The 25131-nt window shown below is 47.2% G+C and overlaps 1 protein-coding gene and 1 long non-coding RNA gene across 2 annotated transcripts in view; one reads left to right on the top strand and one right to left on the bottom strand.

Annotated features, from left to right (window-relative positions):
- Positions 1 to 25131, bottom strand: part of LOC148042948 (uncharacterized) — a 281857-nt gene that overhangs the window by 174477 nt on the left and 82249 nt on the right. The gene's annotated exons all lie outside the window — the stretch shown is intronic.
- Positions 288 to 24410, top strand: LOC148042950 (uncharacterized). The gene is made up of 7 exons (XM_087727449.1): positions 288 to 336; positions 5503 to 5616; positions 13230 to 13376; positions 15268 to 15411; positions 17672 to 17806; positions 19962 to 20120; positions 22779 to 24410. Exons 1-7 carry the CDS (start codon positions 288 to 290, stop codon positions 24329 to 24331), a joined length of 2301 nt encoding a protein of 766 aa, XP_087583575.1. The 3' UTR covers positions 24332 to 24410.

Below are 25131 nucleotides of genomic sequence, written 5' to 3'. Positions count from 1 at the left end.
GGAGCTCCGGATGAATTCCAACGGTGACTCATCCTGATACTGGGTGGATTTCTTGCAGAGCATCCTCTGGGATGGCTGCTGACATGCCAGAGGTGAAACTGCCCTTTCTCACTCCTTGGGACAGAGGAGGATCTTAGCTCGAGACCAATGAAAACCCAGACAGGTATTTGGTTTTTGGGCAGGTCCATATAGAAGGGAATGTTCAGCCAGGAATATTTAGAAGCTCATGAGAAGCTGGCCACGTCCTGGGAGCAGGATACTAAGGGGGAACTTAGAGGCATCTCAAGATGGCTAAGAACCTGCTAACGGTGCTGCTCCTCACCCTCCTCAGCCAAGGTAAAACGGGACTGGGTGCCTTGGTAGACTCCATTTTATTGCTATTCAAGGGCCAATTGCAACTCTCATACTCTGCTTTAGTTCAACTTATCAGAATTATTCTACTTTCTGGTACAATTGATTAGAAGCAAAGATTAGGAAATTAACAAAGAAAGATGCTTAAGTACTTAGAAAACAGAAATAAGTATAAATATAAGGGTAGTTGAAGAATATATAACATTACAGTATGATAAGATGCGATAAAATGTATTACGCGTGTGTGTGTGTGTGTGTGTGTGTGTGTGTGTGTGTGCTGATAAATAAATAAAGGGAGACTAGTATAGATCTATTTCAAGCTATTTAGCTCTCATCAGCTAGCCAGACCCTTACTGGGATTCGAACCTGTGCTGATTACATCTTAGGCAGAAGCCTTAGGGATATATATAAGTCACAACCACTGGTATGCCCAAATATGGGAGGAAGTTCACTGCTTCCATTCTCTGTCCATCGGCTCATCACAAGAGACCATCCAGACAGAAACCCAATATTTTTACTGTTGCCTTTGTTACATTTGTGTTGTTATTTATCAGCACAAATACAACATATATATGAATATATATATATATATATATATATATATATATATATATATATATATATATATATATATATATATATATATATATATATTCATTGTTTACATATTAGTATATTTCTATTTAGTATATATAAAAGAATATATATATATATATATATATATATATATATACATTTTTATATATATATATATATTCTTTTATATATTATAGATAGATAGATAGATAGATAGATAGATAGATAGATAGATAGAGAGAGAGAGAGATAGATAGACAGACAGACAGACAGACAGACAAACAGACAGACAGATATAGATACACACAAACATTTTTGTTTAATTTTTGTTAAACAATTTTCTTCATTTTATATCACAGTTTTCATCTTTACAACACTTCAGTATACATACATACATACATAGTATACCGTTTGATACTGAAGTGTTGTAAAGATGAAAATGAAGAAAATTGTTTAACAAAAATTATTTTTTAAAAAACAATCATTCTACTTTCCTTATAAGTTCCGTAGCTCTTTTACTGATGGAAGAATTTTTACTTTTGTTTTGGATTTGTGACTTGGGGTGGGGGTGGGGGAAGTGGTACGCCACTTTTTTTCAGGAGAAAGCTCTCTTCATCAAAACTCTTGTGGCCTTTCTTACATGATGCTTTATTGGTCTGTGCTGCAGGAGAATCCGTTTTACATTTTCACTGAAGCGAAATTTTATTACCACCTCTAACTTTCCCATCTGTTCTGCTTTCCAACTCGGTGTTTCTCGATCTTGGCCGCTTTAAGATGCACGGATTTCAACTCCAAGGATTCTCCAGCCAGCATGCTAGCTTGGGGATTCTGGGAGTTGGAATCTACACATCTTAAAAGATGTCAGGGTTGAGAAACTCTCTTCTAACACGTTCAGAGTATTAGAAGTAAATGTCTTGCTTCAGAAGGGACTTTACCTTCAGCAATATAAGACTGTTTATATAGGTCCCAAAGATGCTTTGTTTTTCCTTGAAAGCGTTTCCCTTCTCATCCAAGAAGCTTCTTCCGTCCCGTCTGAATAGTGGCGGATGGAAGGATTGATATACCTTACAGTCCTCTGGTCGTTCGTGCTCTTTCTGAGAGTCCTTGAGGCCACTTGGAAGGTTTATCTGTGACCTCAGAGTCACCTGAATAGCGCAAATGGCTGTGGAATCTTCTTGGAACTGCTGAAGCGAAACATCTTCAAGGAAACAACAAAATCCAATTGCATTTTGAAAATGCACCTTTGGGACAACCATGACTGAGAATCTCAGATGGACATTGATTTAGGTCATTTTTTCCCCAACCTCCCTACGTTGATTTCAATTCACAGGGATAGCTGAGTTTAAGATGCATGGATTTCAACTCCAAGGATTCTCCAGCCAGCATCCTAGCTTGGGAATTCTGGGAGTTGAAATCCCAGAAATTCCGGAATATTGAATGCTGAAGTTGGAGGATATTTCAACTGAAACACCTAGTGTAGATTATCCCAAAGGTGCTTTTTTCAAGAAGCAACTGGATTATTTTTTTAGTTTTTCCTTGCAAACGTTTCGCTTCTCATCCAAGAAGCTTCTTCAGCTTCGACAGGATGGTGGGGAATGAAAGGATTTACACTCCTTGCAGACAGCTGGTCATTTGCATTGTTTTAGAGAGTCGTTAAGGCCACCTGGAGGTTTATCTGTGTCATCAGTGTCACTGTTCTTCAGCAAGAGGGAGAGAGGCTGGCCAATTCCACCAGAATCACCAAGTACAACCACTTTAGCGTGATTCTGTGAGGCGGGTGCCAAATCCTCTACGAAGCCCAGCACAGGCAGATCGTGTGAGGAGAGAGAACATGGCAGGAGACGTCGGCAGGAAAGAGGGAAGGACTCGGCAGGCTTTTTGCTTCTTATCCTCGACAAATGAGTGTGGAGCCTTCTTGCGACTGTTGTGTTGTAGACTGGACCATGACCTGGATGACTGAGAATCTCCATAGACATCTAATGTAGGTTGCAATCCAATTCAGTTTACCAGAAAATAAAAAAAACCTGATAAGACATCATTGTGCAAAGTAAAATCAACAAGTTTGATGGATTGTTGCATCTTAATAATTGCTTGTAGCACTTAGGGCTGTTCCACCACCCGTTGAGGTTGGCCAACCCAAGATCTGTGGACATTTGGAAGAAAGCATGATAACGCTCAACGCATTGCTTGTATCCAGTTGCAATAACAGGGCAATTATTGAGCACGTATAAACTGTAATAATACGGCAAGAATATCTGCAACAGGTTTGACAGGTTTGAAAGAAAACACATTATGATATAATAATATCAATATTACTAATGTTGCCATGAATGTTAAGCTTTGTCCTGTCAATCAGTAGGCAGACACTGCGTCCAGCCTGCAGATAAACAAAACCTATTTTATCTTTTAGCAGGTGAAAAATAAATTTAGCTGCTTCTTTCCCATCTATGGTGCAAAATGAACAAGTCATCTGAAAAGTGAGAAGAGACAGTTAGATGTCTTCAATGTGTTTTAGTTTAGGGTAGTTGCAATGTATACTGTAAGTAACTTGATATGTAAAATATTTCTTTCTTTTTTTAAGTCACTGCTCGATTTTTAAAAAGTTAAATAGCTTAAATAGAATTGATGGATTTTCAGAATACTTAATGCCGCTGGGAAAAAGCAGGAGAATATTCTGATGCTACTCAAAATAATAGAATATATTGTTGGCTGGTTCAGCCATCAATGTCCAATGGGGATTATTTATGCATAATTGTACATCGGATCGCAAACTCCATTCACTAGCTTTTGACAATTCCCCACTGAATTCAGTGGGGCATACCATGTTTCCCTGAAAATAAGCCCTCCCTGGATAATAAGCCCAATTGGGCTTTTGAGTGCATGCGCTAAAATAAGCCCTCCCCTGAAAATAAGCCCTCCCCAAAATATGACAACACAACAGCAGCCATGAAGTGACCACACTCACCGCCTCCTGCACCTCAGAAAAAATAAGACCTCCCCGAAAATAAGGCCAAGTGCTTATTTCGGGGGTCAAAAGAAAATAAGACCCTGTCTTATTTTCGGGAAAACACGGTACTTGTAAGAAAACATGCCTTACTTATAATGGAAATATGCTTTCCTTATGAAGATGTTTTCTTGCATTTGCATGCTAGTGGTGAACACTGGCAGCTGGATAGGAAAATTGAAGGCACGTGGGAATTGTTACACCCAGGTCACCCTCAGGAATTAACAAATATAGAAAGCAGCAAGTCAAGATGATCTGAAAACCAACAATTGGACTGTAAAAAAAAAGTGACTTACAACCGTTTTTTCACTGTTACAGCCCTTACCGCATCCCCATGGTGCCATGATCAAAATTAGGGTGCTTGGCAACAGATTCACATTTATGACGGTTGCTGTGTCCCGGGGTCACTTGATCCCTTTTTGAGATTAAACTCACGTATTGCAATAACCTGGCTTTATAGTTTGGATTAATGCGTTATATAAATCCAGGATTGCAGAAGGTGGTTGCTGGCTTAGCAAGTTACTTACACTGCAAGTTATTCAATAATCAACTCGATCAAGAGTTTATTGCAAGATGCAATCCAGTCTCGTATGTTTCCTGAACTATCTGAACAGGGATAGGTTTACTGGCAATAATTATAATAATGTGGCCTAATAGTGAAGCTGAGAAGACATGTTTCTACTTGCCGAAAGTAGATAAATAGCACAACAGAACTCCACCCTTTAAAAGGCTACCTTAGATTTCACATAAACATCATTTAGTTTCTTCCAAGATGATGGAAGTGACAAGAAAACAGAATAATTAGACACAAAACCAGACTTTCGTCTTGGTTCCACATACCACCCCCTCCCAATTCTCTTAAAACTCTGGGTTTAAATCAATGGTGAGTTTCAAAAAAATTTGGAACCTCTTCTGTAGTTGTGGCCTGCTTTCCGGGTCCACTGGTGGAACCTCTTCTAACCGGTTCGGTAGATTTGATGAACCGGTTCTACTGAACTGGTGCGAACCGGTAGGAACCCACCTCTGGTTTAAATTTAAAAGCGCCTCTCTCAACAGAAAGTTTCTAGTCCTCCATGTTCTCTGCCATGTAATTGCAGAGGCAGGATGATTCGCTACGCTGATGAATGTAGAAGAGATAGAAAAGGCAAAAGTAAAGATGAACCCAGCTTCACATTTCTGGCTCCTGAAACTGGGTGTTAAAAAGTTCTTTTAATAACAATTGGATTTTCCAAACATCCTTTTGTGGCATGGTTTATAATGCATGCAAAACTAGTTCTTTTAGGCATAGAAATTGTATTTTATTTTTTTATTTTATTTATTAAATTTATGTGCCACTCACGTCACTGTCAAACAACTCGCAAGCTCACAGGGCACAGATTTTAAAATATATGGAACATTTTTAATATACTCTGCCTTTATTGTCCTCTTTCTTATCCAATCCATGTTATTTCTTTCTCTGTCGCATTAAATAAGTGCATAACAGAGGCATGGGAAATTGAAGTTCACTTGTCTTAAGGGAAGTACTACAGTCTTAAAGGCGCCGTGAGTAATTTTTCTTCTTTTCTTCCTAGTGTTTTGCCTGCAGTGTAACACATGCCACGGAGAATACAGTTGTGTTGGAGAGAACGTGACCTGCAAAGATTCCTCAGCCAGCTGCATAACATCAGTCCGAAAGGCTCATGTCTGTAAGTGTCATTCATTGCAAGCATGGTCTGCAATGTGTGTAGTCCCCAAAAAATCAAGATGGCCACAATGGTACAATTGAAGCTCTCTGCCCATTTTTCAAAACAGACAGAACTTTTAAGAATCATTCTGTTACAGCTATTTTCTCGACCTCGACCAGCAGGTGCCCCACTTTGCACAACAATGTTCTTGTCTTCTGTAAGGAAGTCAGAACACAGGTGGTTTGAACATAGAAAAACGATGTGCAGCTGCATTGAAAAAGTCACTTTAGTGGGATCCGTTGTTTGCAAATGCTGCAATCAGTTGTGTTAGGAATATAATCTAATGGTTGGGTTGGCAATATATAAATCATGTAACAATGCTATACCTATTTCTTTAAATCATAACTGTAAAATGTGATTGGTTGCTGTTTCCTCAATCGGCCATAAGAGGGAGCCAGAATGACTGGTAGCTCTCTGTTTGTTAGATGCTGGGCTGATCTGAGTGTTTTGGAAGCTGGCTGTTAGAAAGTGCCGTGAGCTATTGTAAGTTTTGCAACTGCTAGCAAACTTTGAGTACTGAACTGATTATATGTTACTGGACTATGTTATTTGGATTATCCCTTAACTGAAAGACGTTGATGACTGACTGTCTTATCCATGTATGACTTGGACTGTTTGATGGACTCTTATACCTCTATTTCCATGAAATTAAAAGCCTATTTAAACTGCAGTGTATGCCAGTTTATGTGTTCTCCAACACAACTCTCACAATGCTTCTCTGAACGTACTTGCTCTCCCAACGGGGAGCTTACCTAACAAGTGGTGTACAGAGTACACAGAGTAAAAGAGTTGGAAGAGACCTGGGAAGTCTAGTCCTAACCCCCTGCCCATGCAGGAAACCCTACACCATTTCAGACAAACGGTTGTCCAATCTCTTCTTAAAAACCTCCAGCGATGGGGCACCCACAAGTTCTGAAAGCAAGCTGTTCCACTGGTTGATTGTCCTCACTGTTAGGAAGTTTCTCCTTAGTCCTACGTTGCTTCTCTCCTTGATTAGTTTCCATCCATTGCTTCCTGTCCTGCCTTCAGGTGCTTTGGAGAATAGCTTGACTCCCTCTTCTTTGTGGCAGCCCCTGAGTTATTGGAACACTGCTATCATGTCTCCCCTAGTCCTTCTTTTCATTGAACTAGCCATGCCCAGTTCTTGCAGCCGTTCTTCACATGTTTTAGCCTCCAGTCTTCTAATCATCTTTGTTGCTCTTCTCTGCACTCTTTCCAGAGTCTCAACATCTTTTTTATAACATGGTGACCAAAACTGGATGCAGTATTCTAGTTGCACTCTGCTGTTTGCTGTTTGGGCTGCTGTTTAAGCCGCCATAGCAAGATATGAATGATCTGAGAAATACCTGAACATTAATGGTAGTAGAGCCATCCCTGTTCTTTGAATTTCCTGGAGTGCCGGCAGAGGAAGCAAAGAAACAAGGGAAGTTTAATGGCATGTGGGAAATGTTGAATACTAGCGCGGGAAATACAAGCGCGGGAATAAAGGACTCCCTTCTGATTGGTTCCCGGGCGGAGCCGGTTCAATCCTCGCCCTGATTGGTCGAGCTACTCGACGCCCCATTGGCTCCTCGTTCAAACCCGGAGGTATAAATGTTTGGCGCGAACCACGCCACGTTGAATCGTAGTCACTCTGTTTTTAATAAAGGTTGCTGTTGCATACCCGTTTGTCGCGCCCCTTCCCTCCGCTCCAAGATGCAAAACTGGCGACGAAGGTGGGATCCCGATTCCCGCGACCACGGAGAAGAACAAGCCAGCTGCCACCGCGTCTGAACTAGCACGAACGCTATCCTCAGGCCGAGAACTCCGGCAGCGAACGCAAAATTTTCTCCGCCCTCTTTCTTCCCCTCTCTGGCTCCACACCACGATGGCATCAGCGCTTCCTCCTTTCGCGCCATTCGGATCCGCCGGAGAATCATGGGACGGCTTCATGGAGCGCTTCGAGTGCTACTTAATCGCATCGAAGAACCAGGCACAGACCGACGAGGAGAAATGCAGCTTCTTCTTGTCCTGCTGTGAGCCTTCCATGTTCGCCTCTGCGAGAGCCCTGGCCGCCCCGAGGCCAGCCTACAAACTTGGGTGGGACGAGCTGATGTCCAGGCTGAGGGACCACTATGCTCCCTCACCCTCTTTGATCGCACGCCGTTTCACCTTCCGCCGCCGAGTGCAGAAGCCCAACGAATCCATCAGCCAGTTTTTAGAGACCTGGAGGAGAACCTCGTGGAGCAGTTTGTATGCGGGGTCCGCGACGTGCATTTGCGCAGCCGCATGCTCCGGAACCACAAAATCACCTTGGTGCAAGCCGTGGAGACTGCGCGAGCAGCGGAGCTCTCCGAACAATCCACGGCCGACATCGAACGCCTCCAGCTGAAAACCCCCGCGCAAACCGCCGCGGGGCCTTCCACCCAGACGAACCTCGTCGACGACCTCTCTCCTGCTGAAGACGAGGAGGAGGAAACAGTCGGACAAATGAGGACGCAGCCGAAGCGGAGGCCACACCAGCAACCACCGACGCCCGCTCAGCCAGTCTCAAACGCACCTTGCCGCGGATGCGGCGGCCGCCACAGCCGCGCATCCTGCCCGTTCCGTTCCGCCGTCTGCCGCCGCTGCCAAGGAGAAGGACACCTCGCCAGGGTCTGCCGGGCTCTCGTGCCAGCCCCATCGTTCATGCAGCCCAGCGACCAGCGCCAGGCACCGCAACGCCGGCAACAGCCACGTCCTGCGAGGCGAACTGAGGACTGCCACTCAACCTACCAGCCCTCCAGCGCCGACTGCGTGGTCTACCAGGCTTCCCACGTTCCCGCCGGCGATCGCAAAATCAGCACCGCCGTCCGACTCGAAGGTCAGCTTTGTCGAATGGAGGTGGATTCCGGGTCTTCCCGTTCTCTCCTATCTTGGGCCCTGTTTTCCCGCCTTTGTCCCGGGGTTCCCCAGAGCCATTTGCGCCCCGTCGGGGTCTCCCTCCTAGACTATCAGGGAAATGGGATTCCCACGGCAGGAATATTCCACATCCAGGTGGAATACGGAGACTTTAAGGGGAAACTCCCAGTTCTAATCGTCAGGAACGATCTGCCCGCTCTCCTTGGGTTGGATTGGTTTCCCGCCTTGGGCCTCACCATAGAGGGGGTGCACAGGGTAGTCCCCCTCACCGTAGATAGCGTTCTAGATGAGTTCGCAGATGTGTTCGATGGGAAATTGGGCTGTTATAAGGGCACCCCCATTTCCCTCTGCCTCGATCCCCAGGTCGCCCCCATTAGGCTGAAGGCACGCAGGGTCCCCTTCGCATTGAGAGCAAAGGTAGACGCTGAACTTGATAAGCTTATAGAGCAGGGGGTAATCGAGCCCGTAGATCACGCCCGTTGGGAAACCCCCATAGTCCTCCCGGTCAAACCCGACGGATCGGTGAGAATATGTGCCGACTATAAGTCGACCATCAATTTGGCCCTGCAGGCAAACCCATATCCGGTTCCCGTAGTGCAACACCTACTCCACTCCTTAGGGCAAGGCCGCATTTTCGCCAAGCTAGATATGGCACAGGCCTACCAGCAGCTTCCCGTAGACGACGATGCGGCTACAGCCCAGACCATCGTCACCCACCGCGGGGCCTTCCGTTGCCGCCGCCTCCAATTCGGCGTTTCGTTTGCCCCGGGGATTTTTCAGAGCCTTATGGAGCGGTTGCTCCACGGACTCCCAGGCGTCGTTCCCTACTTCGACGACGTCCTGGTCGCAGCCCCCAGCCATTCGGAACTCCTGAAAATACTGCGGGAGGTTCTCACACGTTTTAGGGAGGCAGGACTGAAACTAAAGCGCAGCAAATGCGAAATTGCTGTTCCCAAAGTAGAATTCTTGGGGTTCCTCATCGATGCCCAAGGCATCCACCCCACTCCTTCCAAAGTCGCCGCCATCAAAAACGCACCTGCACCCACCTCTAGGACGGAATTGCAGGCGTTCCTGGGGCTTTTAAACTTCTACGCCCCTTTTATTCCCCACAAGGCGTCGCTAGCTGAGCCGCTACACCGACTGCTTGACCGGTCAGCGGCCTGGCAATGGGGTAGCCGTGAAGCGCACGCGTTCGTGGCTATAAAAGACATTTTGACCTCGTCGGCAGTCCTAATTCAATATAGCGATAGGATGCCCCTAGTTCTGACTTGCGACGCCTCTCCTTACGGCATAGGGGCGGTCCTGAGCCATGCCCTCCCGAACGGCTCAGAGGCCCCCATAGCTTTCTATTCCCGGACACTCTCCTCCACGGAGCGGAACTATAGCCAAATCGATAAAGAAGCCCTGGCTGCAGTGTCCGGCATTAAGCGGTTCCATGACTACCTCTATGGTAGGAATTTCACCCTTGTCACGGATCACAAGCCGCTCCTGGGGCTACTGGCAGGCGACAAGCCAACCCCCCCCCCCATTTTGTCTCCCCGCATGACACGCTGGACGGAGTTCCTAACGGCGTATTCGTATACGCTGTTATACCGTCCGGGTAAGCAGCTAGGGCACGCAGACGCCCTGAGCCGTTGCCCTTTGCCAGAGACGGACACAGCCCACGTGCCCGCTCTCTCCATTTTGTCCATCGCCGAATCCGACCTCCCCGTCTCTGCCGCGGACGTCGCAGCGTGCACAAAGGCTGACCCCGTTCTATCCCAAGTAGCTTCATGGGTTTTGAGGGGTTGGCCCGCGGAAAAGGTAGCGGAAGGATTCCGACCATTTAAAGCACGACAAGCCGAACTCGCCCTTCACGGGGGTTGTCTTGTTTGGGGGGATAGGGTAGTGATCCCCACAGCCCTGCGGGCACGAATCCTGCCCGCACTCCACAAAAACCACCCAGGCATAGCGCGAATGAAAGCCTTAGCCCGTAGCTATGTGTGGTGGCCCTTGCTAGATTCGGAAATTGCAGACTACGTAGGCCGATGCAGGATCTGCCAAAACTCTAGACCGAATCCCCCCACAGCCGCCCCCCATGAGTGGGAAATCCCTAGAGGCCCATGGTCCCGTTTACACATTGACTTTGCCGGCCCCTTCCGCGGCCGAAACTTCATGATAGTAGTCGATGCTTACTCCAAGTGGGTGGAGCTGGTAATCATGACCTCCACCACAGCAGAGAGTACAGTGAGGGCCCTTCGTAAGATGTTCGCCACCCATGGGTTACCGGATGTGATAGTCTCAGATAATGGGCCCCAGTTTACCTCCACCACGTTCCAAGAATTCCTGGCCGAACAAGGAATCAGACACGCAGCCACAGCCCCTTATCACCCAGCTAGTAACGGCCGGGCGGAGCGCGCAGTTCGCTCAGCCAAAGAAGCTTTGGGCCGCATGGACCAGGGCGACTGGCAAGAAAGAGTGGTGGCTTACCTCTTGAGCCAGCACTCCATACCCTGCCCAACGACTAATAAAAGCCCCGCGGAGCTCTTGATGGGTAGGAGATTGCGAACCCCCCTAGACAGGCTCCATCCACTTTACGCAGGGGATCTGCCGAGCAACCTGGGGGCACTTCCTTCCCACGCGTTTAAGTTAGGGGATCCTGTATGGGCCCGCTCCTTTTCTGGGGATCCACGGTGGGTTCCCGCAACCATCATAGCTCTGACGGGCCCCTGTTCCTTCAGGGTTGGCCTGGCCGATGGAACACAATGGAGGCGCCACGTGGACCAGTTAAGGCGGCGCCTCCCCGCGGAAACAGACGGCCCGAGCCTCTCAGACACCCGCTCTCAGCATGAGCCACCCTCGATGACCTTCCCCCCAACGGACCGCCTCCACCCGGGGAACGGGGGACAAGCCGATGCGAACTTTTCGGACAAACGCGCCTCACCCGGCTACTCCCTTCCTCGAAGCCCTTATCGAGACTCTGAACCTACACCCCAACCGGACTGCACGGGGCCACTGTCGGACACTCCTGTTGCCACGGAGACGCCACCCCGGACAAATGGACATCGGGCACGGGGCCCGGGGCCAGCGCCATCTCACGGGGCCGCGTCGCAGATTCACCGCCCCGCCACGGACACACCTCCGCCGGCGGTTCCCCCCCCGACGACAACCGCCGGGGAGCCACGAAGGTCGGGACGAGAACGTCACCGTCCCACCTACTTACAAGACTATGTTTGCCCTTCCTAAGGGAACTCTTTGACTAGGGGGGGGAGGGGTGTTGAATACTAGCGCGGGAAATACAAGCGCGGGAATAAAGGACTCCCTTCTGATTGGTTCCCGGGCGGAGCCGGTTCAATCCTCGCCCTGATTGGTCGAGCTACTCGACGCCCCATTGGCTCCTCGTTCAAACCCGGAGGTATAAATGTTTGGCGCGAACCACGCCACGTTGAATCGTAGTCACTCTGTTTTTAATAAAGGTTGCTGTTGCATACCCGTTTGTCGCGCCCCTTCCCTCCGCTCCAAGATGCAAAAGGAAAGGCCTTGGGAGACAGGGCAATGAAAAGGGAAGAGAATGGTTAGATAAAAGGCAGCACAGCTTGCAGCTGTATAGTGGGTGAGGCAGTGGCTCAGAAGAAACCCTCTCTAGTTTCTTGAGCAGTACATGGGGTAAATTATATTTTCAGACTGGCTGTTGGCATCCCAGGGTATATCAGATAGGAATTGCAACCAGATGAGCTAGTTCCACTTTATTGTAAAGTTATCTTGGCAGAATCTGTCAAGTCTGAAAGTTCAATCCTCCACCCACAGCTTCCTTTACAGCCCTAGAATTAGGGAAGGTCTTTTCTGAGCTTCTTGCCCCACCCACTGTCCAGTTGTGGGCTATCCTGTCTCTTATCTGACCGTTCCCTTGGCAGCATCTCTTTGCCTGTCTCCCAAGGTCTTTCTCACATTCCGTTACAGTAGGGATCTCCAAACCTGGCAACTTGAAGACTTGTGGACTTCAACTCCCAGCTGGCTGGGGAATTCTGGGAGTTGAAGTCCATAAGTCTTCATGTTTGGAGACCTCTGCATTGCAGGAAAGGATATTGTCTTCCAAAGCCAAACACAGGAATTCAAAAAAAGAGAGGTCTATTTGTAAAATAGACAAATCTATCTATATATAAAAGGTTGTATGCATGCATGCATGCATACATGCATGTATGTATGTATGTATGTATGTTCCAGGCATAACTCTGGAGCGCCTTGAGCAATTTCAACCAAACTTGGTACAGAGATGACTTAACCACTGGAAACAAATTCTTGGGGGTGGGGGGAGTGTAAGACACCTCTGGTGTGTGTGTATGTGTGTGTTTGTGTGTGTGTCTGTGTGTTCCAGCATAACTCTGGAATGCCTGGGCCATTAAGGAGAACGAGTGCAGCATCCTAGAGTGGCAATTGTTTCTGATGTCACTTCCTTTGCAGCTTCCTCTGGAAAGCGAGCTGTGATGTTCGCCCTCCAGTGAACCGATGGGGAAGCACCCGATGGATTTGGGGCAAAGTGCCAGGATCGTAGAGAGGGTGGGAAAGAGGAGAAGGAAGTATTGGGGGAAAAAACCAAACAATATATCTAGAGACTATCTTCTCCACTCTCCCAAGTCTTGTCTACCTTGACTGTGTCGTGAATTGTCCAGCCTGAAAAAAAATAATCTTTCCATCTTCTACTCCCCCCCACTCAGCTTTTCTGGAATTCCAGACCGTGAGGAAAGGCTGCGCTCGGCATCTCTATCCCTTTGAATCTTTTTCCATGACTTCGCATCTGATGACTCTCTTGTACCAAGCAAACTTTTGCGCGGAGGATGGCTGTAACAACGAGACCTACTTTGGTGAGTCCTGAAGTCCCTTTGAACTGGGCCAGGGGGGGGGTCCTGTTTCCGAAAGTAGAAAGACCCCAGGACACCGTAGACATTGTGGCTCTTCTGAAAGATGCAACATTCCCAGGTGAAGGGAAGAGTATAGGAGCTAACGTGACTTCAGAAATGACTCTTACTTATTTATTCACTCGTTTTTTATTTTTATCCCACCTTTATTATTTTTAAAAATAACTTGACAGCGAATATATCTAATTCTCCTTCCACCTCCTATTTTCCCCACAGCAATAACCCTTGAGGAGGGTTGAGATAAGAGAGAGCGACTGGCCTAAAGGCATCCAGTGGGCTTTCATAGTCCCTAAAGTGGGACTAGAACTCACTGCCTCCTGGTGTTTGGCCGAACGTTACCCAGCCACCTTTCAGGCCTAAAATGGAACTACAACTCATCACCTCCTGGTATTTGTCCCAAAGCCACTCAGCCACCTTTCATGCCTAAGGTGGGACTAGAACTCATTGTCTCCTGGTGTTTGACCCAAAGACACTCAGCCAACTTTCATGCCTAAGATGGGACTAGAAATCTCTGTCTCCTGGTGTTTGACTCAAAGGCACTCAGCCACCTTTCATGCCTAAGATGGAACTACAACTCATCACCTTTGGGTGTTTGGCCCAAAGCCACTCAGCCACCTTTCATGTCTAAGGTGGGACTAGAACTCACTGTCTCCTGGTGTTTGGCCCAAAGCCACTCAGCCACCTGTCATGCCTAAAGTGGGACTAGAACTCACTGTCTCCTGGTGTTTGACCCAAAGCCACTCAGCCACCTTTCATGCCTAAGACGGGACTGGAACTCACTGTCTTCTGGTGTTTGGCTGAAAGTCACCCAGCCTGCTTTGATACCTAAAGCAGGACTAGAAGTCATCCAGTCGGCTTTCTAAGGCAGGACTAGAACTCCCAGTCTCTTGATTTCTAGCCTGGTACTTTAACCACTAGATCAAACTGGCATTTTGAATTAAAGTACAGCTCACCGCATTTTCAGTGGGCTGGTAGAAAGTATGAAAACGAAACATTCGTTTGAGTTGAGCTGGGCTGGCACTCCATGGATATTCTCTGCCAGCTTGAAAGCAGCTTCAGATATTGGTCTTCCAGCTCGGTTTCTCCAACAGTTGAAGAAAAAGAACCGATTCTGACTCAACTGCACTTTTCGTTTGTCGCCAAGCAAGGAATTTTGTTTTTAAGAGGCTGTGGCTCTATTCCTCCATTAGAGGGAGCTCTTCCCCTTTGTCTTTCCAAACTTCTGAGCTTTAGGTCTTATAAGGGGAATGACGGCTTCATAGCTTTGCAGTTCCCCTTAGTAGTTTTTTAGTGGGGTGGGGAAGATGAAATTGACAAGAACCAAATGTCTAGCTTTCCTTTCCTTTATTTTGTTTTATTTTGTATTGAGTGGGGATATTGTTGCAAGACTTGGGGCAGCTGAGTTGGAAGAAGAATTTGTTCTTGACTTCCGAAAGTATTTCAGACTTTTTAATTGCTTGATCTATAAGGGAAGGTCCTTTCCTTGTTTCTTTCTCTGTCCATTAAGCCACTGGGGGCTCCTCCCTCTCTTATCTACTTGTTTCCTAGGCTGCATCTCTTCCCCTTGTCTCTCCATGGTCATTCACACATTCCATTGCAGAAACTAAGCAGGGTTGGATCTGATTTGCACTTGGAAAAGGAACCACCTAGAAATATCAGGACTGTAGGCTTGACTGGAAAACTGAAAAAAGATCCCAGAAAATATGTTGGCAATCTATTTTTGGACATATATTCATCAGGAACCCATGGAGACGTATCTTTATCTTAATCACAACCGTGCAACAGCTGGAACAGAGATTCGAGGTTAATTTCCACCCTTTTGTCTGCTTCTCCCCAGTCTCTCATCCTGCCCCAATCAATCACATGCGCTGTCATACATGTGCCTCCCAGGGAGCCTGGTGTCCTGAAGCTTCTCGCACTCAAATCAGCTGTATTGGGGATCAGGACCAATGTGTGGATCTTGACATCACTGGGAAGTTGGGTAAGTAGCCGAGGAAAAATCTGGGGAAAAGAAAGAAAGAAAGAAAGAAAGAAAGAAAGAGGTACCATATTTTTCGGAGTATAAGACGCACCTTTTTCCCTCAAAAAAGAGGCTGAAAATCTGGGTGCGTCTTATACACTGAATACAGCATTTTTTGCCTCCTGAAACCCCGCCCCCTTCACCAAAATGACCATGCATAGCCTTTAGGAGGCTTATAGAGTGCTCCAGGGGGCTGGGGAGGGCAGAAATGAGCGAAAAACAGGCCATTTTTTGCTCAATGTTGCCCCCCCAGCCCCCAGGAGCACTCTACTAGCCTCCTAAAGGCTATCCATGTCCTTTTTTTTTTTAACGAAAAACGGGCCCGTTTTCAGAAAAACGGACCGTGTTTTTGCTCGTTCCCCCCCCCCAAAGCACTCTGCAAGCCCCCTAAAGGCTATTCATGCCTTTTTGGGGAGAAAATAACAGGCTGAGAGGTTTGCAGAGTGCAAAAACGTTTCTTTTTATTTGCCTCTTCAAAACCTTGGTGAATCTTATACTCTGGTGCGTCTTATACTCCGAAAAATACAGTAGGTAGATTGGAGATGGGGATAAATGGCTGGATTAAGATGAATGGAAGCATTGCACCACTGTTCTAAATTTGATTATTTGAATAATCTGTTTTCCTGGAGAAGCATGTGTGCACATTATACCGAACCATTTCTAACCAAAAACCTGAATTCAGACAACATGCTAAGATTCCCCAAAAACCAACTAAGGTTCAAATTAGTCATGATACACCAACGTGGCTTCTAAGTTCGTAACTGACATGTGAAATGCCTTAGTCTAGAGCAGGGCTGTCAAACTCCCAGCCCAGGGGACAGATCCATCATGTGCTGGCCATGCCCGCACCAGCTTAGCAAAGGGGGGGGGGAGTTCTGATATATCACGTGATGCCACCATGTGACCACATCAGTGGTGGGTTTCAAAAATTGTTCGAACCTACTCTGTGGGTGTGGTCTCCTTTGTGGGAGTGGCTTGCCGCCCATGTGCCTGGATGGGAGTGGCTTGCTGCCCATGTGACCGGATATGAAGATGCCGACGACACTTGTCAGAACCACCTTAAATTCCCTCACCCACAGCACTGGCCTGCATAAGAATATGATGTCAACTTGTTTTTTAAAAGGCATCTTTGGTTTGCGTTAAAACAACTTCAACACACGCAATGTTCTGATTGTACCACAAACGCAGTAGTCATCCTTACCTTTCACAGAGGCACTGAGTTTTATAAATAGGAGCATGATAGTGCAGAATAATCATATCCAAGGACCAGTGGTGGGTTTCAAAAAAGTTTGGAACCTCTTCTGTAGGTGTGGCCTGCTTTCCGGGTCCACTGGTGGAACCTCTTCTAACCGGTTCAGTAGATTTGACAAACCGGTTCTACCGAATAGGTGCAAACTGGTAGGAACCCACCTCTGGACACCCCTGCCTTAGAGGAACCCAGCTGATGAGAAGGGAACATATGCAAATTAGATTCAAAGAAGCACACCTAAGGAAAACAAAAATCAAAATTGTGCTGTTGGTCCACAAAAAGATTTCTTAACATTGTTGTAGCCAGAAGCCCATGTCATTGATTTGGTTGTGAATATAGCTTATATGTATATGGGGATGGGTGTCAGACCCCAAGAACCAAGAAAGACATGTGGAGTGACTTTTGAGCAGGTCCTTTTGTTGTTCCTCGCCTGCCGACAGAATCTTGCCAAAGTAAGGCAGCAATTTGCATCATTATAGATATACTCTGGGAATTGCTATGAAGGAGCCTTCTTAACTCTCTTTCTCCCAACCAAACTTTCCATGCTTTACTGCCTCTTTGCCCTCTGGAATGCAGAGGCCATTCTGGAAATCCAGACTACATTCCACCGCAGTGGGTGGCTTTTACCACCACGACACCCAACCTCCATCTCTGGATGATACCTTTATTTGGATCAACAAGGAACGAGCAACTTTTGCTAAGTTCTCCAGAACTATTTCTTAGGATACTACATAAGCAGAGAACGGGGACATTAAATCAAAGGGACCAAGCTGTGAGATCTGGCTAATCGTTCATGAAGCTGGACTGAAAGGCCATCACTTAGGACCTCCCAGTGTTGAGATATGCCTTACTCAACCATTGTCTTCTGTCTCTGGGCAAAAAATAAATAAATAAATAAATAAATGACGAGGAAGGGATGACACTTAGTGCTGTGGGTGTAATGCCCGCTCTATCAAACCTCCTTCTTAATAGGTCCGTATTCCAATCTCAAGCTGAAAGGTTGCACCAATCTCCCCCGATGTGAGGATACCTTGAGCTTTTACTCAGGAGACCGAACCATCCACGCCAGCTGCTGCAATACTCCTCTTTGCAACACCTTCACCCCAGGTAATCCTCCCGCTCAATTGCACATTGTATCTAGGACTGCATCATTTTGAAATCTGAGGGTCACTTCAGGATGCATTTCTTTGTTTGTCTACTAGATATCTGTGACCCCCCCGGGGTCATCGTTTCAGAGATTTAACAGATTTAGCAATAGCAATAGCAGTTAGACTTATATACCACTTCATGGGGTCTTCAGCCCTCTCTAAGCGGTCTACAGAGTCAGCATATTGCCCCCAACAGCAATCTGGGTCCTCATTTTACCCACCTCGGAAGGATGAAAGGCTGAGTCAACCCTGAGCCGGTGAGATTTGAACTGCCGAGCTGCAGAACTAGCAGTCAGCTGAAGTGGCTGCAGTACTGCACCCTAACCACTGCACCACCTCGGCTCGGATTTCACAATGCCCTCAACACGGCAGAGCTTCTAATCTATGTTGTGGCCCACCAGCGGAGCTGGCAGCATATTCAGACAGTGAGGAGGTTGGGGAGGAACCTGGGCCAGTCCTGGAGTCTGGGGAAGGCTCGGATGAAGGCTCTGTGTCAGAGGCAGAGAGGGGGCCAGAGCCATATGCAAGTTATCAGCGGCCTTCAGGCATCCGTGAGGCAGATGAACAGCTGGAGCCTGTTCCCAGTGTGAGGGCTCTGTGTCGGAGGCAGAGAGGGAGCCAGAGCCGTCTGACAGTTATCAGCTGCCTTCAGAGGCAGACGAACAGCTGGAGCCTCTTCCCAGTGGGTGCATTGGGCACGGTTGCTGGGTGGGTGCGGCCATGGTAGGCATGGCCTAGTCGTCCTCCTACACCACAGCGGAGCGGGGGGGAGCGTTTTCACCTTCCCCAGGCTCTGGAGGCTTTCTTCGAGCCTCTAGGAGGGTAAAAACTGTCTTCCCCAGGCTCCGGGGCATTTCCTGCTTTCTGGAACTTCTGGGATGTTTTTAGCCCTCCCTGAGTCTCCGTGTACTTACCTCACATCCAAAACGGGCTTCGTGGAGAGTCCTGGGAGGGGTAGTGTAGGGTGAGTGGGGCCAGCAAGGAGTGGGATTTGAGGTTCTCTGAACCAGCCATAACGCTAGCTACGGGTTCTCTTGAACCCGGGAAAACCTGTAGCAGCCCTCCCCTGTATCCAACCCTTCTGCATCCTATTCTCCCCCCCACAACAACAATTCTGCGAGGTGGGTTAGCCGAGAGGGAATGTTTCAAAGTCCCCCGCCGGCTTTTATGTCTGAAACAGGATTAGAACTCACCGTCTCCTAGTGAGTGGCCCAACGTCCCGTTCCCCCAGCCAGCTTTCATGCCTATGGCAGGACTAGAATTCCCAATCTCCCGCTTTCTAGCCTGGTGCCTTATTGGCCTCCTCTTCGCTTCCTCATTTCCCTTTGCAAAAAAAATCAAATAATTTCTCAGCCAGGAGGACATTTGCAAAGGTGGGAGATGATGACCCATCTCCAAACAGACTAGGGTTCAAAACATAGCATGGATTGCATCGGATGTGTTAGGAATATAATTCTAACGGTTGGGTTGGCAATATATGAATCATGTAACAATGTTGTACCTGTTTCTTTAAATCATACTGTAAAATGTGATTGGTTGCTGTTTTTCCTCAATCGGCCATAAGAGGGAGCCAGAACGACTGTTAGCTCTCTCTGTTCTTAGATGCTGATTTGATCTGGAAGTGCCGTGAGCTATTGTAAGTTTTGCAACTGTTAGCAAACTTTGAATGCCGAACTGGTTATATGATACTGGACTATGTTATTTGGATTATCCCTTAACTGAAAGACATTGATGACTGACTGTCTTATCTGTGGATGACTTGGACTGTTTGATGGACTCTGATACCTCTATTTCCACAAAAGTAAAAGCCTATTTAAACTGCAGTATCTCTGTATGCTGGTTTGTGTGTTCCCCAACACAACTCTCACAATGCTTCTCTGAAGGCACTTGCTCTCCCAACGGGGAGCTTACCTAACAGGATGTATGCACGGAAGAGAATTTTGGGCATCTTATGTAGGACATTGTGGAGAGAGAATCTCTCTGAAATATCTTATTTGTGTAAATAAGTATCTCCTGGCTTGACTTTCTCTGGGATCAGCCTAAAGTTCAAGGTCCTGATCTTGATCCACAAACGTTCATAGATGTTTCCTACTTTGTATCTCCACCTGCTTCAGAATTGCACCTGGAAAGCCAGGCACCAAACGGGCTGGAGTGTTACAGCTGTGTGGATGGACAGGGCTCCAGGGGTGCATGTTCCAACAAGACCATCTCCAAAGTGAAGTGCACCGGCGCTCGTAACATGTGCCTGGAGGGAATTGGCAGCAGCCGTAAAGGTGAGCATTTGGTCTCAGAACTTTCCCCTTTGGCTTGTATCAGGGGCCTCCAAAGTTGAAAACTTTGAGACTTGTGGACTTCAACTCCCAGAATTCCCCAGCTAGCAACATTAAAACTTGTGGACTTCAACTCCCAGAATTCCTCAACCAGCCACTTTAAGATTTGTGGACTTCAACTCCCAGAATTCCCCAGCCAGCAACATTAAAACTTGTGGACTTCAACTCCCAGAATTCCTCAACCAGCCACTTTAAGATTTGTGGACTTCAACTCCCAGAACTCCCAGCCAATCCTGGGAGTTGAAGTTCTACAATCTTAAAGTTGCTTGGCTGGGGAGTTCTGGGACTTGAAGTCCACAAGCCTCAAAGTTGCCAAGTCTTAAAGTTGCCTGGCTTATATAATCTGCTAAATATGGACTAATATAGCATCCCGTCTCATATAACGTGTTTTGTCCAAGCCGAAACCAAGAATGCCTGATTCAACATGCCCAGTTAATGGCTGGGATTCCCCAACGCAACCTCAAAATTGTGCCTCTTCATCTAGTGTTATACAATACATCAGTTGCTGGATGGTAAGGAGCAGGAGAGCTAGGTGGCCTCAGCATTCTCATGTACCTCACCTCAAAGCTCTGGATGACCATCCCTAGATATTGAATCACATGGAGAGGGAGATCACTGTGTGGTCTCACCAGAGGTGGGTTCCTGCCAGTTTGCACCTATTCGGTAAAACCGGTTCGTCAAATCTCCCAAACCGGTTAGAAGAGGTTCCACCAGTGCACCTGGAAAGCAGGCCACACCTACAGAAGAGGTTCCAAAATTTTTTGAAACCCACCACTGGAGGAGATAGAGAGATAGATAGATAGATAGATAGATAGATAGATAGATAGATAGATAGATAGATAGATAGATAGATAGATAGATAGATAGATAGATAGAGAGAGACAGACAGACAGACAGACACAGAGAGAGAATCACATAGAGAGACACGGAGGGAGGGAGGGATGGAGAGAGAGGCAAAGAGCCACACACACAGACAGACAAACAGACTCACACAGAGAGAGAAAGAGAAAGAGAAAGAAAGAAAGGAAGAAAGGAAGAAAGAAAGAAAGAAAAAAAAGAAAGAAAAAGTGAGAGAGATGAAAGAAAAAAAGAAAAAAGGGACAGAGAGACAAAAGGAAGGAAAGAGAGAGAGAGAGAGAGAGAGAGAGAGAGAGAGAGAGAGAGAGAACACATGGCCAGCAAGCCACTCCCACCAGGTCACATGGCCAGCAAGCCACTCCCACAAAGGAGGCCACACCCACAGAGTAGGTTCGAAAATTTTTTGAAACCCACCACTGGGTCTCACAGATCAGCAACCGAGGAGTCAGGCAGTAATAAGAAATAAGGCGAACCAAAACTACTGCAATAAAGCATTATAATTCTATCCGACCATGCAAAAGGATAGAATGGTTGAGGGCATCCAAAATTTCCAAGAGGCCCAGGAGAGTGAGAAAAACCACACACTTTCCACCTCACGCCCAGTTCCCAGAAGAGGTCATCAATCAAAATGATGAAAGCAGTTTCTGTTCCATCTCTTGGCCAAATGCCCAGCTGAACCGATTCCAGCGTATTGTGCAAAAGAGAATCCTCAAAACCTGAAATCGAAGCTACAGATTCAGTCTGGGGACTAGGCAGTCTGCTCACCGCTAGCTTCCGAAGGCAGCCTGGGGCCGGGAGAAATTGCCACTGCTTCTTTACTAGCAGTGAGTGTTACAGGACCTACTGCCTACGTGGTAGTTAGACTCAGACAATTTAACCCACAGAATTATCTGGAACGGAGAGACAAGACTAACCACAGTTTTTGCACTTCCTCTTTCGTCTTGCTTAAAGGACGACGGTAGAATAGAGACTCACAAAGGCCCCATGTTTAGATGGATGGACTAGAACAGGGGTCTCCAAACATGGCAGCTTTCAAGACTTGTGGACTTCAACTCCTGGCTGGGGAATTCTGGGAGTTGAAGTCCACAAGTCTTAATGTTGTCACGTTTGGAGACTCCTGGACTAAAACTTAAGACAGCCGGTGACTGTCAGGGTTCCAAAAAGCATCCAAAAGTAAATCAGAGTCCAAGGCAAAGGATTGCTCAAAGTTCCAATTTATGAAGAGAGCCATGTTGGCACACTTGGGAAATCCAGAATCTGGAAGTTTCTAGGCTTTCCCCACCTAGCTGAAAGTTCAAGATCTTGCCCCCACACCCACAAGTCCATCCCATGGTCCAATCTCCCACTGCCATGCTGGCAGTTCCACCCATCCAGTTCCAGTCAGGTGCAGAGACAAAGGATGACCTTGACTTTCTAGAAGGAATTTTGTTTTGGCTACCCATTAAGTAACTCCGTACAGTCCCCCCCCCCATTTTCCCACAATAGAAAATACATAGTAGAAGAATAGAAAGTGTGGCAGGCCAAAGATCCAGAAGATCCAAATTCTGGGAGTTGAAATCCGCAACTCCCAATATTGCCAAGTTTGGAGACCCCTGAACTAGAACTTAGACAATTGGTGACTCCAGAATGGAGACATATTCTATCTCCTGGGCGCGGGGAGCTCATTCAATCTCTTCCAGGTCTAATCAATTCTTGGGTTGATATTGTTGGTTACTCTCCTTTTGTCCTTTTCTCTCCTTGCAGCTGGGAAAGAGGAGAGCTTGGTGACTTTCAAAGGCTGTGCTTCCCCTGCCATGTGCCGGAGTTCCCTCTTGGAATTGGTGCAAGAGCTGGAAGAGGCTGACACCATCTGTTGCCAAGGAAACCTCTGCAACAACCGCATTGTAGACGGTGTGATCACGGAATCCCGAGTCCCTGCTGACAGCCCCGAAGACATTGAGGATATAGGATGCGTCACGTTCGACCCCAAGCCAACCAAGCCCATACCCAAATCTGATTGCTTCTATTCAGATGAGGTGGAAGACGGTAACATGGTGGTGATGGGCTTACCTATCGGTGAGGTCCCGCCTCCTGGAAACCACACTGATAAGGAGACCATCTACGTGGTTGATGAAGAGAAAGCGAGTGAGAATTTGGTCAACGAGAGCAATGCCCGACCTTCATCCCACCATGACCACACCTTTGTAGGTGGAAAACCCTATGAGGAGAACCTTTCTGGAAACTCTTCTGAAAGCAGAGAAACATCTTCTTCTACAGGTGATTCACAACCTGAACGTGGTCCTTCAGGCAGTTCCTCGGCTACAACAAACCTGGGGACAAGCAATGCAACTTCTTCTGGCAAACCTGGTGGTGTGGCTCTACTGATACCTTTCATCGTTGCCAAGAGGAACAGGACTACCTCTCCCACCACTTCCTCCCCCATCCAGACAAGTACCTCCAAAGAGGTTTTGTTAGCGTCTAGCAATGATAAGGAGGTAGCAAGTGATACATGTGAGACAGAAGAGACGTGCCTCCCCGCTGGGGGACACTTCATAGCCACCAATGAGAAGGATCATGGAGGTTCTCCTTCCAGGAACCCTGCACCTTCTTCTCCTGGAAGCGGGAAACCAGTCAACAGCTCCAGCTCTGAGGAAGACACTCCCAATGCTGGTAACTTTCTCAGAGAAGGAATCAATCGGGAATCAGAATTCTATTCCTCCTCCGCTGAAAACATGCGTAATGTTTCTGTTTTAGCTGTAGAAGAACATGGACATTCTCCTGCCACTAATTCCTCAGAAAGCACCAACATGGACCGTGGCCACGACACACTTGGAGGTGAAAACTTCGTTGTTGATAATAGTATCCCCGTATCAACTCCCACCAGCCGTAATGCAACTTCAGAAGGCCTGGCCAGCAATGTTCTCCCCAGGTTTCCGATCGCCTCTGCAGATAACAGCTCTTTCATGGTAGAAGGCGAGACTGAAGCAAATGCTTCTTCAGCAACACACCCCAGAGGGTCCGACTCCATCCACAATCCCGGAATCGGCCTTGCTGTGGCACTTAGCACCGCCCATCCCAAAACCAAGACTCCGTGCAGCAAGCCAGGGTGTGAAAACCTATCTGAAATGAACCTGATGTCTTCATCTGGAGCAGAAGAAGAAGCTACGAGGAACACAACGAGCACCTCATTATTCAGCGATCCTAAAAGCCCAGAACGCAACACAGCAGGGAAAGAGAAACCCAGCAGCGGAGCTCTTGGCCTCATCGCAAATTCGGGGCTCTTCCCCCTTGCCTTTTTGTTAGCTGCCCTTACTTAGTTTGTCGTGACGGCGGAGGAAAGCGGGTTCCTTTAAAGGGTGACCCAGGTATCTGGATTTTACCCCAACCCGCTTCCAACCCCCCCCCCAAAACGTGGGGACTTGGTAGTTCCCACATCCACAGTGTTTACAAAAGAGGATAGGCGACATTTGCAATGGAGGAACTTGATTAAAATTTGGCAAACTTCGGTTTTTGTACAAGAGAGTGTGTTTGTGTGTGTTTATATGTGCGCTGGAGGGAATGTACCGCACCAAAAAGTATAAAGGAATAGTATGTTGCCCCCTGCTGTAAGGAAAGGGATTGCTTCCTAAAGCTTGGGTACTGGGTAGGGTTGAGCATATATTCAGTTAGATTTGATTCAAAGGGGGACATGGAATTGGGAACTTGATCTTCACTCTGGATTAATTCAGTTTGGGGTGTTTTGTGGGTTCCACCACAAAACCGCGGACGACAAAATCGTGGTCGACGAAAGCGCGTATGTGATGTCATCACAGCGCGACGAAAAAGATCGAAAAATGTAAAAATAAAGCGAAAACCTTACCCTACCCCCCCCAAACCTAACCCTAAACCTAACCCTAAACCTAACCCTTAACCTAACCCTAAACCTAACCCTAAACCTAACCCTTAACCTAACGAAAAACCTAACGCTAATCCTTAACCTAACGCTAAACGTAACGCTAACGCTCTAAACCTAACCCTAACCCTTAACCTAACCCTAACCCTAACCCTTAACCTAACCCTTACCTTTATGTGAATCGGCTTGCTGTAATTTAATTTTTATTTCAATTTTTCGATCTTT

This window comes from Thamnophis sirtalis, unplaced genomic scaffold, assembly GCF_051295495.1.
Source record: "Thamnophis sirtalis isolate CommonGarterSnake01/CBP01778 unplaced genomic scaffold, rThaSir2_p1.2 scaffold_13, whole genome shotgun sequence".
Taxonomy (NCBI): Eukaryota; Metazoa; Chordata; class Lepidosauria; order Squamata; family Natricidae; genus Thamnophis; species Thamnophis sirtalis.
This window is presented reverse-complemented; position numbering and strand designations above follow the sequence as displayed.

Excerpts from the sequence above, each read along its gene's own strand:
- LOC148042950 (XM_087727449.1), top strand. The coding sequence starts at position 288 with ATGGCTAAGAACCTGCTAACGGTGCTGCTCCTCACCCTCCTCAGCCAA. Across the intron at positions 337-5,502 it reads CCTCACCCTCCTCAGCCAAG|TGTTTTGCCTGCAGTGTAAC; the intron begins GTAAAACGGGAC and ends TTTTCTTCCTAG. Across the intron at positions 15,412-17,671 it reads TGACATCACTGGGAAGTTGG|GTCCGTATTCCAATCTCAAG; the intron begins GTAAGTAGCCGA and ends CCTTCTTAATAG.